Source organism: Pteropus medius, unplaced genomic scaffold, assembly GCF_902729225.1.
Source record: "Pteropus medius unplaced genomic scaffold, Ma_sr-lr_union100, whole genome shotgun sequence".
In the NCBI taxonomy this organism is placed as follows: Eukaryota; Metazoa; Chordata; class Mammalia; order Chiroptera; family Pteropodidae; genus Pteropus; species Pteropus medius.
In genome coordinates this window covers 3,849,981-3,863,198 of record NW_024348533.1, presented here as the reverse complement: position 1 = coordinate 3,863,198, position 13,218 = coordinate 3,849,981, and the positions used below count along the sequence as shown (strand labels likewise).

Below are 13,218 nucleotides of genomic sequence, written 5' to 3'. Positions count from 1 at the left end.
TAAGACAGTACAGCAAGTAAGTGTGGCATCAGTTTGTCACAATTACGGCTCACAGTTCCTACCAGGGTGACTACAGCAGCGTCTGCTCTGGGCCAGCCTCTCTAGGCTGTGACTATATTGGCCCGGCTCTCTACATTTGAGGGGCAGTTCATGTTGCAACTTCAATTTTCTGATGGGACCAAGAAAAGTAGTTGCTTTTGTTTTTTTCTTGCTATGAAGATGGGAATGATGACTTTCAAACCCTTTATGTATTGGAGATGAAACTGGTAGTTGCTTTTCCTTTGGCTTTTGGTTTTTTAAAAAATGCTATTGAGGAATGAGGGCTGAGATGGCAGAATGGCCGTGAATACCCACTTGGCCTTTCAGGAAAGTGTGCAGGGAAGCCAACCCCAAGAAGGAAGGCCCAGGGCTGAACCAATGACCCTTGCTCCTCAGAACCAGGAGTTTGCTTCCTGCCTTTGCTGCCTTATTCTAGTGTCATCATCTCTCGTTTGGTCTGGGCTCTCTCCTCGCTCCAGACCCTACCCTACAGTCCGCCTGGATCCCACCCTCATGGACCTTTCTGTAACACAGACCTAACTGTTATGTCTCTCCCTGCTCAAAAACTGCCCCCTGCTCAAAAACCCTGCACCCAGAGAATAAAGTACAGGTCGCTCTGTGTAGCAGTCAGATCCTCATGGCTTGCCCTAACCTTCCCTCTGCTGCCCACTTCCCACTACTCCTGCACCATGTTGGGGTGTCAGGTATCAGCTCTCTGACCTTGGGCAAGCTACTCTCTGTGCTTCGCAGTCCTCAGCTATAAAACAGATTAATAAATAGGACTAGCTCTTAGGGGGAGAGGCTCTAGTGAAGAATGCTCAGAAAGTGCTGGTTCAGCCCGGCTTCATTCCATCCACACCTCTGGCACGGACAGGGATGTTAGCTCTGCTCCATGGAGGAGGCAGCCGAGGCGCTGAAGAAGTAATGGAGCCATCTGCTTCTTTCCCTTGCCAGCCACTGCCCAGTCCTCTCCCACACTCCTGGAGTGGCCCAGTGGAGGCCCGGCTGGAGAGTGAAGCGGGCTGCATCAGACCTGGCCTGGGGTGCCTACAAGCACCTCAATGATGGAGGTGGTGGCAGTGGCCACAGGGAGTGTGGGGCATGGGGGATGGAGTTGTGCCCCTGCCCAGGCTGAGTCAGCGGATCCTGCTTTGCTTCTGCTCATTCCATCCCCCGTGCAGATGGAAAGAACTCCCTATTTTTTAGGTCATGCTACGTGCCTGGTGAGTACAGAGTCGAGAGCTTTGACGTCACATCCATTCCCCGCAACTCCAAAAGGCTGGAGTTACACTTCCGTGTTGCAGAAGTCTGAGGCCTAGCAGACTGGCATAAAGTACACTGGCCCCCTCTCCTGGGCCTCAAGCTGAGAAAGCAACACCCTTGTACTGTAATTGCAGCCTGTTCACCCCTCACTGTGGTGTGAGGCTGAATCACTGGGTCAGGGCCATTTAGGATCACAAGGACCCTCTGTTATATGTCTAAACAGTTACATAGAGCCTGAACCTTCACTCCACTCATCTCTGCTTAAATTTCTTGGCGCATGCTTAGCTTGCACAGTGCGCAGCTGCTCACAGAGGCTCTGGGAACATTCTCAGAGGAGGGATCTTCTGGGAGCAGACCTACTGAATCCACCCTCTTGAACTCTGGGACCTCAGTCTCTTCCTCCAGCATTTCAGGTGTCCTATTAACTGTTAAACAAACCAGTTTTAACTGGTTCCTAGTCTCCTCTGACTTCTACCCTAAACCTTAGGAAAAAATGATCTACCTTGCAGGACCTCTGGCCTCTCACTCTCATTGGCCTTGGGCTTTCCTCCTGGATCATCCTTCTCTCCTGGGCTCCCTTCCCTCACCAGTCCTTGGCACTGGGTGATCACAGGTAATATGCCCTCAGGGCTGGATTCCCCTACTGCCCATCTTCTTACTCTCACCTCAGAAACATGGTCCTCCCTTCTCCAGCCATGACTGAGTCATTGCTTGAATCCTGCTAGCCCCAAGTCCTGGCCTGCAGATCTGTTTCTGTCCATCTCAGTGAGGCAGGATGAGGCCCCCCTTACCCAGAGCCTGGCGGTAGTCGGACTGCCCAGAGGGTGCTGAAGCCCGGAGGGCTGAGAGCGGTAGCAGGGACCTGGTGCCTTGGGCTTCTCTCCACTCGAGCTTCCCCTGCCCTCATCATCCCAGCTCTGCTCCAACTCCTTGCCAGCTTATAACTAAGAGAATGTCATCTTTTGTCCCATCCCCTACCCCTCAGTCACAGATGACAAACTGGTGGTCCGCACACATTTTGTTTGGTGAACTTGAAGAATCGCCATACCTTTTTCAAGTTTCAATTAGTTGCTATCATTTAATAATTAACTTATTTCACTTAAGAATCCAGAATTCTAGTTTCTTTTGAAAGATCAGAATATCCGGCAACACTAGGCTCCTTTCTGCACAGTGAAGACCAGCTAGAGCTGCTCTCAGCTGTTCCCTTTCTGTGGGGCTCACACTCTGGTTTCTGCAGTTAAACCCTCCCGGTTGCCCTGGCCGCCTATGTCAGCAGCCTGACCTCCAAACCGTATCTGCATGAGGTGGTCCAGGAGAAGGGACAAAAGCCCGCAGGTCTCAGCAGGTAAAGGAGGGCAGAGCATGGCAAACAGAAGAGTGGAGAGGCCCAGTTGGGAGCCACGTCCCAGCCTCTCTCCATCACTGTTTATTGCTAGCAGTGTCCCAGACACCCTGTGTGTCCTGTCTTGCCTGGTGCAAGCCTGCTCTGGGGGCCGGGCTGCTGCAAACACATGGCCTGCTGTCCACTGCTTCATCCTATTGGAGCTGGGCCATGGCCCTGAGGCTTTGTCCAGGACCTGAGTAGCACTGCGGCCTGTAGGTACTGGCTTCCTTACTGTCCAGCCAACTCAGCCAAATGTGCACCAGGGGGTGGCAGTCTTGTCACAGTCCAACATGATGTTGAGAACAGTGCACGGGGCCCCGCCCACAGACAGTGCTGTCCGGGAATCCACACGGTACTTCACAGTGTTCAGGCCCCCCTCCCGGTCCACCTTGAATTGCTCCTGGGGAGACAAGGAGAGAGCATGACCTCAGGGCTTTGTGGATGCCAGGTGTCCACTGATGTCCCAGGACCTTGTCATCAGAGGTCCTGTGACCCCGCTGAAGAGAAGGAGTAAAGCTCAGAGCCACGAAGGCTCTCGCCTGTGGCCAAGCCCTCTGTAAGCAGGGAAGCAGGTATTTTTCAGTTGACTAATATGGCTCCTAGGGAAAAGGCTATTTGAGGAGTGGGGACTCCTGGGTCCCAGGTCTGCCTAGAATTCCCGCACTTTCAGCTGAGCCTCCCCCAACCCAGCCTTCATTGGGTCAGTCGACCCAGTGCCCAGGTGCCCATGGCAGCCACCAAACAGGGCAGGGTATCTAAGCAGAATGCCACGGACTGAGCTGGGCCAAGCAGGGCAGGACAGGGCCAAGCAGGGAAGGACAGATCCATTTGCCCCCAAGGAGAACTTGGGCCTACTGGTTTCCCACGTCACCACCCAGAGGACCAGCCAGTACCTGTTTCTGAGCTGCGATGCGCTTCTGGTCCCTCTTCCGCCAGGCCGGGTCATGCAGGTGGCGAAATGTCTTGTACCCAGTTGTGATTCCTGAGGGGCGGAATAGCTAAGGAGAACAAAGCAAGCTGGTTCAGGCTGCCCTCGTGGAGCCCTGGCCCTCACACTAGTCCCCTGGGGTCCCACTGCCTGCCATAGGCCACAGGCCACAGGCGGGGGCCTGCACTCCCATTCTGCAGAAGAAGTGTGCTAGTGGAGTAGGGCTAGGATCAGAACCACAGTGCCATCTCCAAGCCCCAGGAACATCATCTGAGGGTAGAGAAGAGCCTCAAGGTGGCCATGATGGCGGCAGTGGGGCCCGGGGTATTACCTGGAGCCCGGCTCCTCTGATGCGCCTGTAGAACTCGTCGTCCTCACGACCCCAGCCCCAGAAGCGGTTGGACATCCCGTTGCACTGACACAGAGACAGGCGGCATCACTTGCCCCACCTGCCTAGGCAACTCTCTAGTCTCCCACCGCTCAGAATACCCACCCCAAGCTGGGCCAGGCCCCCCTAGCTGGCAGTTCGAAACAGACACACAGATGCTTAAAGTCCCCACAACCTCTGCAGTACGGAGGATGGTCAGCACATCCCCGTCCCTTTGCCTGTCCTAATGAGGCCTTGAACTTGTGTGAGATACTAGTTTTTCAAAATATCTGATCAGCAGGAGGGGACCTCTCTAGGGAGCCGGTGATGAACAGACATGCCAGCTCTTGCTCGACTTCTGCCTCCCTACTTCCCCTGGGGTGGCTCTGCCCTGGTCTCTTCCTCTATGTGGGACAGTGACAGTTGGGCTCTATGGCAGACATTGATTCTTGCCACCAGGCTCAGGGCTTCATTACATAAAGCTGGCTTCAGCCTTGTGAGGAACAGGAGATCCAGGCGAAGCCACTTGGTTCTTCCCGCCCCACCCTCCACCACAGCGACTGACTCAGGGATGGGCCCGGGACCCAAGTCAGGCCAACCAAGAGCCAGTGTGATGCAGCTCGGGGATTCTTGCTGGCTGGTGGGGAAGAAACTCCCTCTGCCACTGGATGTGGACCTAGATGGACAAGGATTACAGCTATACCCTGAACGTCTAGAGGGAAATCCAGCCTGAAGAAGGCAGAAATGAGACATGAAAAGAGAAATGGTGCCCTGGTGACAATGTCTGAGAGGCTGGGCAAGCCGAACCTGAAGCCAGACTCCCCTCTCAGCCGTGCCAGACTTTCCTGCTTTGAGACCCAATGAACCCCCACTTCTCTGAAGTCAGCGTGTAGCGAGGTTTCTGTTACTGTGGCTGAATCCTCCCTGACCAACCTGTTAGTCCCCCTCCTCTCCAGTCTCCGCTGCTCCTGGGTTTCCCTTCTGAGCCCCGAACTGCCACACCCCCTGCCAGTGCCCCCACCCAGCGGGGCACTCTCTGGCTCAGCGGAGCAGGCTAGCCAGGCCTCACCAGCTGGTAGTGCTGCTTGGAGAGCAGCAGGATGCCGCCGACGTAGGTCTTGTAGTGGTAGAGCGGGTGGAGCTCTGGGGAGGCTACATGGAAGGGACCCGCCTCGGGGAAGCCGTAGTCCAGCTCCGCGTTGAGAGGGAGCAGGTCCACGTCATGCATGGCGATGTAGTCCGTGCTGTTGCCACTCTCCAGGAAGCCCACGTTGATGAGGGCTGCCCGATTGAACCTGTGCGGGGCAGCCGAGACTGGGCAGGGTGTGGGCAGCCAGCTGGCTCTCCCTCAAACTCTGCCTAAGAGCCTATTCTCACAGCACCCACCTCTGCGCCTACACTGCCCTCCAGGCCAACACCGACCTCACCAGGGGGCTGCCCAGCTGCATGTCTGCTCCTATACACATCGCATGAATGTTTACTGAGCACCTACTATGTGCCAGAAAGCGTTCAGAGCGTAGGAGAGACAGCAGTGAGAATTCAAAGCCCTGCCCTCAAAAATAAACAAGTAAATCTGTAACAAGACAGACAGTGCTAAGTGCCCTGGAAAAAAGTAAAGCAGTGTGAGGAGGTAGGCAGTTGTTCTTTTAGATAGGCAGACAGAGGGCCAGGTGATGTGTGAGCAGAAACCTGAAGGCCCAAAGGAACGAGCTGATAGAAATAGTGGGGAGGGGGCAGAGGAGAGAGAGCGCTTGCCAAGGCCTGAGGCAGGACAGACACCAATGTGGCCAGTTAGAGTGAGTGACGGGGAAGTAGAAGATGTGGTCAGAGGTGACAGGTCCCTGAAGGGCTTGGGCTTGGGCTTGGGCCTGGCCCTGGATGAGATGAGGAGCCACTGGAGGACTTAGAGCAGAAGCATGATGGGCTGTGACTTAGGGTGTAATGGGTGTTAAGAGACTGGAGGGCCAAGGTAGAAGCAAGGAGATGAGCTGAGAGACAATTACAATAATTTAGGCAAGAGATGATGATTTAGCTCAGGGAAGTGGCAGTGGATACAGTGAGAATTGGGCAGATTCTAGACAGACTCTGCTGATAGACTGGACATGTTGTGTGAGGCAGAAAGGAGGGGAGGAGGACTCCAAGGCTTTTTGGCCTGAGCAACTGGAAGTGTGCAGTTGCCACTTCCTGAAACAGGGAAGGGGGCAGGGAAGCAGGTCTGGGGTGGACAAGAATTCAGAAATTCAGTTTTGATCATGTTAAGCTGAGATGTCTCTGAGATCAGCAAATGGAGGGTGGTACAGGCAGCTGGACATGCGGGTCCGGAGTTCAGGAGAGTAGGTGGGCCAGGAACACAGCCTCGGGAGCCACCAGGGCAGAGACAGCCTTAATGCCCTGAGCCTAGACAAGATCCCCCAGGGAGTGACTGTAGCCAGCAAGGGGATGCCCAACATGGAACCCCAAAGACCACTAAAACTGCGAGAACAGGGAGATGAGTCAGAACCTGCAAAGGAGACAGGGAGGGCAGCCAGTGAAGGAGGAGGTGACTGGGAGAGTGTTGCCCAGAAGTTAGATAGAGGTGTCTGAGGAAGAAAAGGCCTACAGATGAAAGTGATCAACAAGGTGGGCTCATCGGTGAAGTTGCTGAGAGCTGTTTTAATGGCATGATGTGGGTAAACATCTGCGTGGACGAGGTTCGACAAAGTGAGAGAAGGGGAAGTTTTGCTATAAAGGGGAGCAGAGAAATGAGGTGATAGCTGTGGGTGACGTGAGACCAAGGGGGTCTTTTTTTTTTTTTAGATGGGAGCTACTTTAGCATGTTGTATGCAGATACAAATGCTCCAGGAGGGAAGAAAAAGCTGATCATGCAGGAGAGAAAGGGACACACAATTGGAGTGATGTCAGATGCAGGAAAGGGACCCAGTGGCAGTGGAAGAGCTGGTTCTGGTGGAGGTGGGACAGGGTGTCCATAAGACCCTGCACAGAAGCTGGAATGCGGGTCCAGGAGGTGGGGACGTGGGCAAGTTCTCTTCCAATTGGTTCTGCTTTCTCAAATAGGAAGCAAAGTCACCAGCTAGGGGAGAATGGGGAGGAGAGGGAACAGGCAGCAGCTGGAAGACTCTGAGAGCCTTCCTGGGCCAGGGTTCATTGTCCTCAGCCACATCTGGCACCCCAGTGCAGGTGTGGAGCAGACAGTGAGGTTTCATCAAGTAGAAGTCGTGCCAGGCAGAAAGGGGCAAGGGTGCTGAGGCGTATGCGGAGGAGTGATTTTAACGATGGACCATGAAATCCAAGTTAGGTCAGGAGGAAGTAAGGAGGAGGAAGGTGGGCAGAGAAAACTGGGAGCATCACAGACTAAAGGGACTGGTGGGGTCCAAGAACTGTCGGAGTCTGTCTCCAGTGGGAGAAGGCTGGAGGGAAAGGTCGGCGTGGAGTGTGAGATGCTCCGACTGTGATCATGGAAAGAAGTTTTGGGGAAGGGCAAGGATTTCAGGATACGCCAGACTATGAACAACTTTCGAGCCATGGTGTTGACCCTCCCTTTCCCTAACTCGACAGCCAATCCACCAGCAAGCCCTGTCTATGCTTCCTCCAGCCCTTCTGTCATGCTGGCCGGGCCCCCTCATCACAGGTGCCTACAGTAACCACCCACAGCTCCTCCACTTGTCCTGGTATAATCTACTCCACATACAACAGCCACAAGGACCTTTTTAAAACAGAAATCAGAACAGGGGCTTCCCCAGCCCCAAACTCTCCCCAAAGATTCCTGCTACTCCCAATGAGTAGGGTCTATCGCCTCCTAACCTCTTGTCTGAGACCCACCAGATATTGAACTGCTGCCAGGAAAGGGAGCAGGCTCCAAAGGGCCTAGGAAAAGAGAGGCCCTCAGAAAGGGACAGCTGGTCAGGTGGCCCCTACCTGAAATGATCCACCTGGTTGAGGACATAGATGTGGTGCGGGATCTTCTTCCTGCTCAGGAAGCGATGCATGTGGGGCACAAAGACCAGAAGCTCCTCGAAGCGCTCACGGAAGGGCACTAGCACTGCCAGGCGGTGGGGGCCCCACGATGGGTCTTCTTCCCAGTGCTCAGGGGGTGGCTCTGGCGAGCAGGCCCGGGGTGGGCCTGGGGTCTCTTGCCCTTGTCCCCTGGCTGCCCGAGCCATGTCACCAGAGCAGCTGAGCTGCAGCCAGAGCAGGGAGAAGAAGCCCAGTAAGAGACAGGCAACGAAGAGGTGGAAGACGGAGCATTTCCGGGGGAGGCTGCCGGGGAGCAACCTGGACCTGCGACAAGAGCAGGGACAGGTCAGAGGGGCAGGACTGAGCCGGGGCCCTGTGCTGTCCCCTTCTCATGCTTCCCCACCAGTGGGACACACATGACTGGTATGCCCCAAGCACCTGGGAATTAGTGCAGAAGCAACTTTAGTGCTTTTGCTCATGCTGCTACTGTGCATCAGAATCCTGCTTACTGTTCTAGGCCCAGCCCCTGCCCCCACCTCCAGGAAGCCCTCTAACCACTTCCAGGTCACAGAACTTTCTGAGTGAGTCAGGCCATGAGGATAGGGACGAGGCTCCTTATCTCTAGCACTTGCCCCTCCCCAGGACAGTGGCTCCTGTCCTGAGCTGACGGCAGGAGCCCTGCCTTAGAGATCCCACCCACTGCCTTCCACACCTGCTCCCCTGCAGGTTCACCGCCAGCTGAAACGTTGGCTTTGTCCTGCTTCTCACACCAGAAAGCTCCCCAAGACCGGGACCTATGCTAGCATCAGTCCCCAGTTAAAAAAAAAATTATTTTTTCATTTACTCTGTCTGAGAAGATCAAATCTGCCCCCAAACCAAGGCAAGGCCCAAACTGACAGTGGCAGGTCACTGAACGAGTCTCAAAGCTTCAGTTTGAAAGGCAGCGCATGTGACAAGAAATGAGAGATGGACAAGGGAAAGAAGGACAAGAGTTGGGGCCAGCACCCAGGCTCATTTCAGAAACTGGGAAGACAGCTGGATATCTTAGACATGTGGGTAGCGCTGGGAGAGACTGCCCTAAAGGTTAGAAAATACAAAGAAACAGGTAGAATTCACTTGGTTTCTCTGCCCCTCTCTCTGGAAGTTCCTGAGGATAGTGGAAGAGGAACTGAGGAATCCAAATACAAGAAGCTTCCTCTGTACTCTCCACCCCCAAGTAATCTGCCAAGCAATCTACTTTATAACCTCTAAGAGTCACCAGCTAGCTGCCAGGCTTATAATTCTACCTCCTAAGTGCCCCTTGTCCCTTCCTCATCACTGCCTCTCTTTTAGCTCAGGTCTCATCTGGTCCTTGCCTGGCTCAGACCCCTTCAATCTCATGAATGAGCCCCTCCTGTTTATAACAGCCAAATTCCTTGGCCTGATAGTCAAACCCCTCTGTGACCTGACGCCATCTCCAGTTGCTCCCTATCAACCATGTGCTACAGTTTGGGCAACTCTGAGCTTCTCCACTCACTATATTCTTTCCTGCTCCAGCCTTCACACAGCTTGCTGCTTCTGCCTAAAATGCTCCTTATTGATTCTTCAGGGCCAAACTCCAATGTCATGGCCAGCACTGCCCACCTCCCCACATGCACACAAAATGAGATACCTGAGCCCTCTTTTGTGTTTCCATGGCATCTGGTACTTCCCTCTTTGGAAAACTCGAGTTTTGTGATCAACTGTGTGTCTGCTGGTCTTCCCTATCGGTAATCAGACTCCTATCTGTGGCCCCAGCACAGGTCACACAGCAGAGGGAGTGCTAAGTGAGTTAGAGGAAGGGTTCAAACAGTCAGGGCACACTTTAAGTCACACCAAATCTTGCCTATCTCTAGCAGCACAACAGCCAATCTGGAAGCCAGCACCCCTGAAGCCAGGCCCAGGTCCCATACACAGCAGAGAGAGGGCTGGGCAGGACACCTTCTCAGAGGCCTTCTGACTTACCCCCCATTGTCCTGTGGTGGGGGTTTCCGCTGGAGAGAAGCAGAGCCCAATTCTGCCAGTTGCCTGGGGAGGCTGGAATCTCTACACATTCTCCCTCCAAGATTCTTTCTGGGGTGAGGTGGAGACCGGGGAGATAGACATGGGGAACTATCCCACCTTCAGGGGAAGAAGCAGTGACCATTATCCAAGGGTACAGCACGAATTGGGCATTCCATGAACCTTCAAGTGCTGTTCCCTCACCAGGATCACATCCTATGGGCACTCACATCCTACGCTCAAACCTGGCGTAGACAACTGAATTTAGAGTGGAGTCCCAATTCCTCAGGACAGTGGACACTGAGAATAGTTGCTCATGGTGCCACCTGGTGGCAAACTCCAGATCTGCAGTCCCAGCGGCTCCCAGGCCCAGGCCACCCTGCTGAAGGGCAGACCAGATGAGGTTTTGTCTCCATCAATCTGTGCCCAAAGCTAGAAAAGGGAAGATTCAAACCCAGGCAGGCTGGCTCCAGAGCCACCACTCTTTTAATTGCTATATTAGCCTACATCGGTTGTGTGGATCTTTGTATCCCTGTGTCAAAAGCAAGAATTAACATCAGTAACTTTTTCTGGGAACACAGTTATGTTCCAAAGGTTTATGGAAAGGGACTAGGAAATGGAGATTTTCCCCCTTTACCTTTCCTTTCTTCTCTATCAAATCTCCGTGATACAAAGTTTGAACACTCAACTGCTCTGGTTACAGCACCTCCAAACTGCAAAGGTAACTGGAAGACACCTCTGTGTCAGCCACAATGTCAAGAGTTTTACATATATTATCTCCTTTAATCCTCATACTGCCCTGCAGAGTAGTTATTATGATCTCTGTTTCAGAGATGGAAAAGCCAAGGACAGAAAGATTAAGTGACTTGTTTCTGGTCACATAGCTATTAAAGAGGATTTTTGCCCAGGACTGACTCCACGGTTCAGGCTTTCTTTCTATCATATCCCTGTCTTCTTACTTCAATACCAACTCTGAAAAATCTCCAAAGGTAAAGAGTTGTGCCCACTATATTCCAGAATCTGTTGACACCTGGCAAACTTAATAGATGTAAGAGGCAAGAGGTGTGATTCACAGGGTAGAGACCCACTATGAGTTTTAGGTAAGAAGAGTTTGGGGGCACATCTCAAGACTGAAGTGTCCTCTCAAATGCTGGCAGCCAAATAATTCCCTCACTCCAATTCTGCTTTAGTGAGAAACATTATTAGCCAAGGTCTGGGCCAAGTCCATACCTAACGCATGAAGAAGGCCCCATTCAATTACAGTTATACCGGAAATGAACTAGTGTTATGTGTGAGGAGTGCCTAGTAAGTGCCAGACAGTGGCCAGACAGGCAGAAAAGACAGAGCTTCTGTCTGGTGTTTACTTTTGGGCAGCCAGCAAAGGAAGGGGAGGGTCAGAGCCCACATGGATGTGACGGAGAGGCAGAGACCAGAGGAACAGAATAAAGATCCTCTGAGAGGGACAGACAGAAAGACAGAGATCCACCGAGAGGTTAATGGAGTCAGAGACCCGCACAAAGATAGAAGCCAGTGGAGAAACACAGAGACCCATGAAAGGCAGCGACTTGCAAAGACAGGGACAGAAACTCACAAAGGAAGTCAATGGAGAAATACAGACCCGCGGGTGACGGAGACCTGCGGAGTGACGGACACTGTTAGAGAAAGATACACATAGCGAGAGACACACAGCCAAATACAGAGACAGCGAGTGACCCAACAGAAAAACCACAGACCCTCAGAGTGCCCGGCAGAGACTGAGACGCGACTGCCTCGGGCTCCTAGATTCCGTGCGGTGGCCGGAAAAGATCGGCACCCGGGAGGACCGGGCCTGGGCCAGCCGCTGCCGCTCACCTGCCATCCTCCCAGGGCAGCTGCGCCGCTTTCCTCCGGGAGGGGAACATCGTGGGGGGAGGCGGCGGCGCATGGGGTTTGAGCTCCCAGCCGGGCGGGCCCGGCCTCGCCGGCCTACGCGGCGCCTCCGCCTCCCGCCCCGCCCAGGCTCATCCGCTCCGCCCCTCGTTCCTCCTGGTCCTCCGCTCCGGCGGTGCCGTCTGCTCCCAGGAGCTGCGACGTCAAAGGTTCCGTGTGCCGAGTAACGCGAGTGCTACTCCTGACTCTAATTTTCCTCCCCGCTTAACATCCCGAGAAACTGAGGCCCCAGGGGGGTGCTCAAGTCACTGGCCTGGGACTGAACTTGGACTCTAGATTTCCAAACCGGCGCCCTAAAACAATTTGCATCTTCCTCCTCTTCCCAAGAGAAGTCGGGGAGCGTCGGGATAGACCTGCTGTTAACCCAGGTGCATTATTCCTCCGTAACAAGCTTGGAAGAGAACAAAGCCAAGCTCAGGGCTCAGTCTTAGGTTCAGCTGACACCGCAAGGGGTAGTTAGGAGCCAGGCACTAAAGACAGATTGACTGGATTCGAAAACTGACTCTGCCAATTCAGCTGTTTGGGGACAAGGTGCAATCTCATCTATACTCACACGTGAGTATAAATATTTTCTGATCTACATGGTTGTGGTGAGGATCAAAGGAGAAAATGCACTTGGTACAACTGTAGGCTCAACAGTCAAAGCTATATAAATGACAGCTGTCATCCAGGAGCCGGGTACTTTGGTGGAGTTGAGGTGAGAACTGAAGGGAATACTGTAAGGAGATTGAGTTCCCATATTTGCCCTGTAACTATTGGAACTGAGCCCCCGCTGGGCCAGCTTCCCACCTGGGAAAAGAGCAACAGAATTATTAGTCTTGATCTCCTCTGCTCTTCCAGGCAAATTTCAAGTTTTCCAATAAATAGCTAACATCAAGTTTTTACTACATGCAGTCATTGTTCTAAATTCTTTACTACTGTTATCTCATTCGGTTCTTGAGTATTGTGCTTATTATGCCCACTTTAAAGATGAGGGAACTGAGGCATAGAGACAATTCAGCACATAAGACCAGGTAGTTTGGTTGCACAATCAACGGTCTCAACTACTCTGCTTCCTATGGGCAGGAAATTAATCATTCCCAGCAGCCCCCTTTCTCCCTTAAACACAACAGCACACAACCCGGCAGTCCCCTTCCTGCTGAACTCTCCCAGGACACTGTACCCTATACCAGAATCTTGGCAAATCCAGCTTAGGTTTGGCTGATAACAAAGGTGAGGCTGACCCCTTGCAGAGACCAGTTAAGGTCAAAGATGGAAGCAGGGAGGTGGGACTGTGACCGGGAGGGCACAAGCCCATCTAAAGGAGACAGCTACCGTTCAGCAGAGCTGACTGTT

The 13,218-nt window shown here is 53.2% G+C and overlaps 1 protein-coding gene across 7 annotated transcripts; it reads right to left on the bottom strand.

Annotated features, from left to right (window-relative positions):
* Positions 1-2,351: 2,351 nt before the first annotated feature.
* B4GALT7 (beta-1,4-galactosyltransferase 7) lies at positions 2,352-11,962 on the bottom strand. Of its 7 annotated transcripts, none has more exons than XM_039880131.1 (7): positions 11,806-11,949; positions 9,587-9,736; positions 7,897-8,259; positions 5,051-5,276; positions 3,946-4,029; positions 3,580-3,684; positions 2,352-3,086 (listed from the first exon to the last, which is right to left on the bottom strand). In XM_039880131.1, the coding sequence occupies exons 2-7, from the start codon at positions 9,613-9,615 to the stop codon at positions 2,931-2,933; spliced, it is 963 nt and encodes a 320-aa protein (XP_039736065.1). In that variant the 5' UTR covers positions 9,616-9,736; positions 11,806-11,949; the 3' UTR covers positions 2,352-2,930. The 7 variants fall into 7 exon arrangements, with proteins under 7 accessions (XP_039736065.1, XP_039736067.1, XP_039736066.1 ...); XM_039880133.1 differs by having other exon boundaries at positions 7,897-8,159; positions 11,806-11,948; XM_039880132.1 differs by lacking the exon at positions 11,806-11,949 and adding an exon at positions 9,919-10,074.
* Between the last annotated feature and the right edge of the window lie 1,256 nt (positions 11,963-13,218).

What these genes read in the sequence shown, in the direction of transcription:
- B4GALT7 (XM_039880130.1), bottom strand. Translation starts at nt 11,855, where the DNA reads ATGTTCCCCTCCCGGAGGAAAGCGGCGCAGCTGCCCTGGGAGGATGGC. An exon ending in AACCAGGTGGATCATTTCAG is followed by an intron (nt 5,277 to 7,896) that starts GTAGGGGCCACC and finishes TGCCCCGCACAG; the next exon opens with GTTCAATCGGGCAGCCCTCA. An exon ending in CCAAGCAGCACTACCAGCTG is followed by an intron (nt 4,030 to 5,050) that starts GTGAGGCCTGGC and finishes TCTCTGTGTCAG; the next exon opens with TGCAACGGGATGTCCAACCG.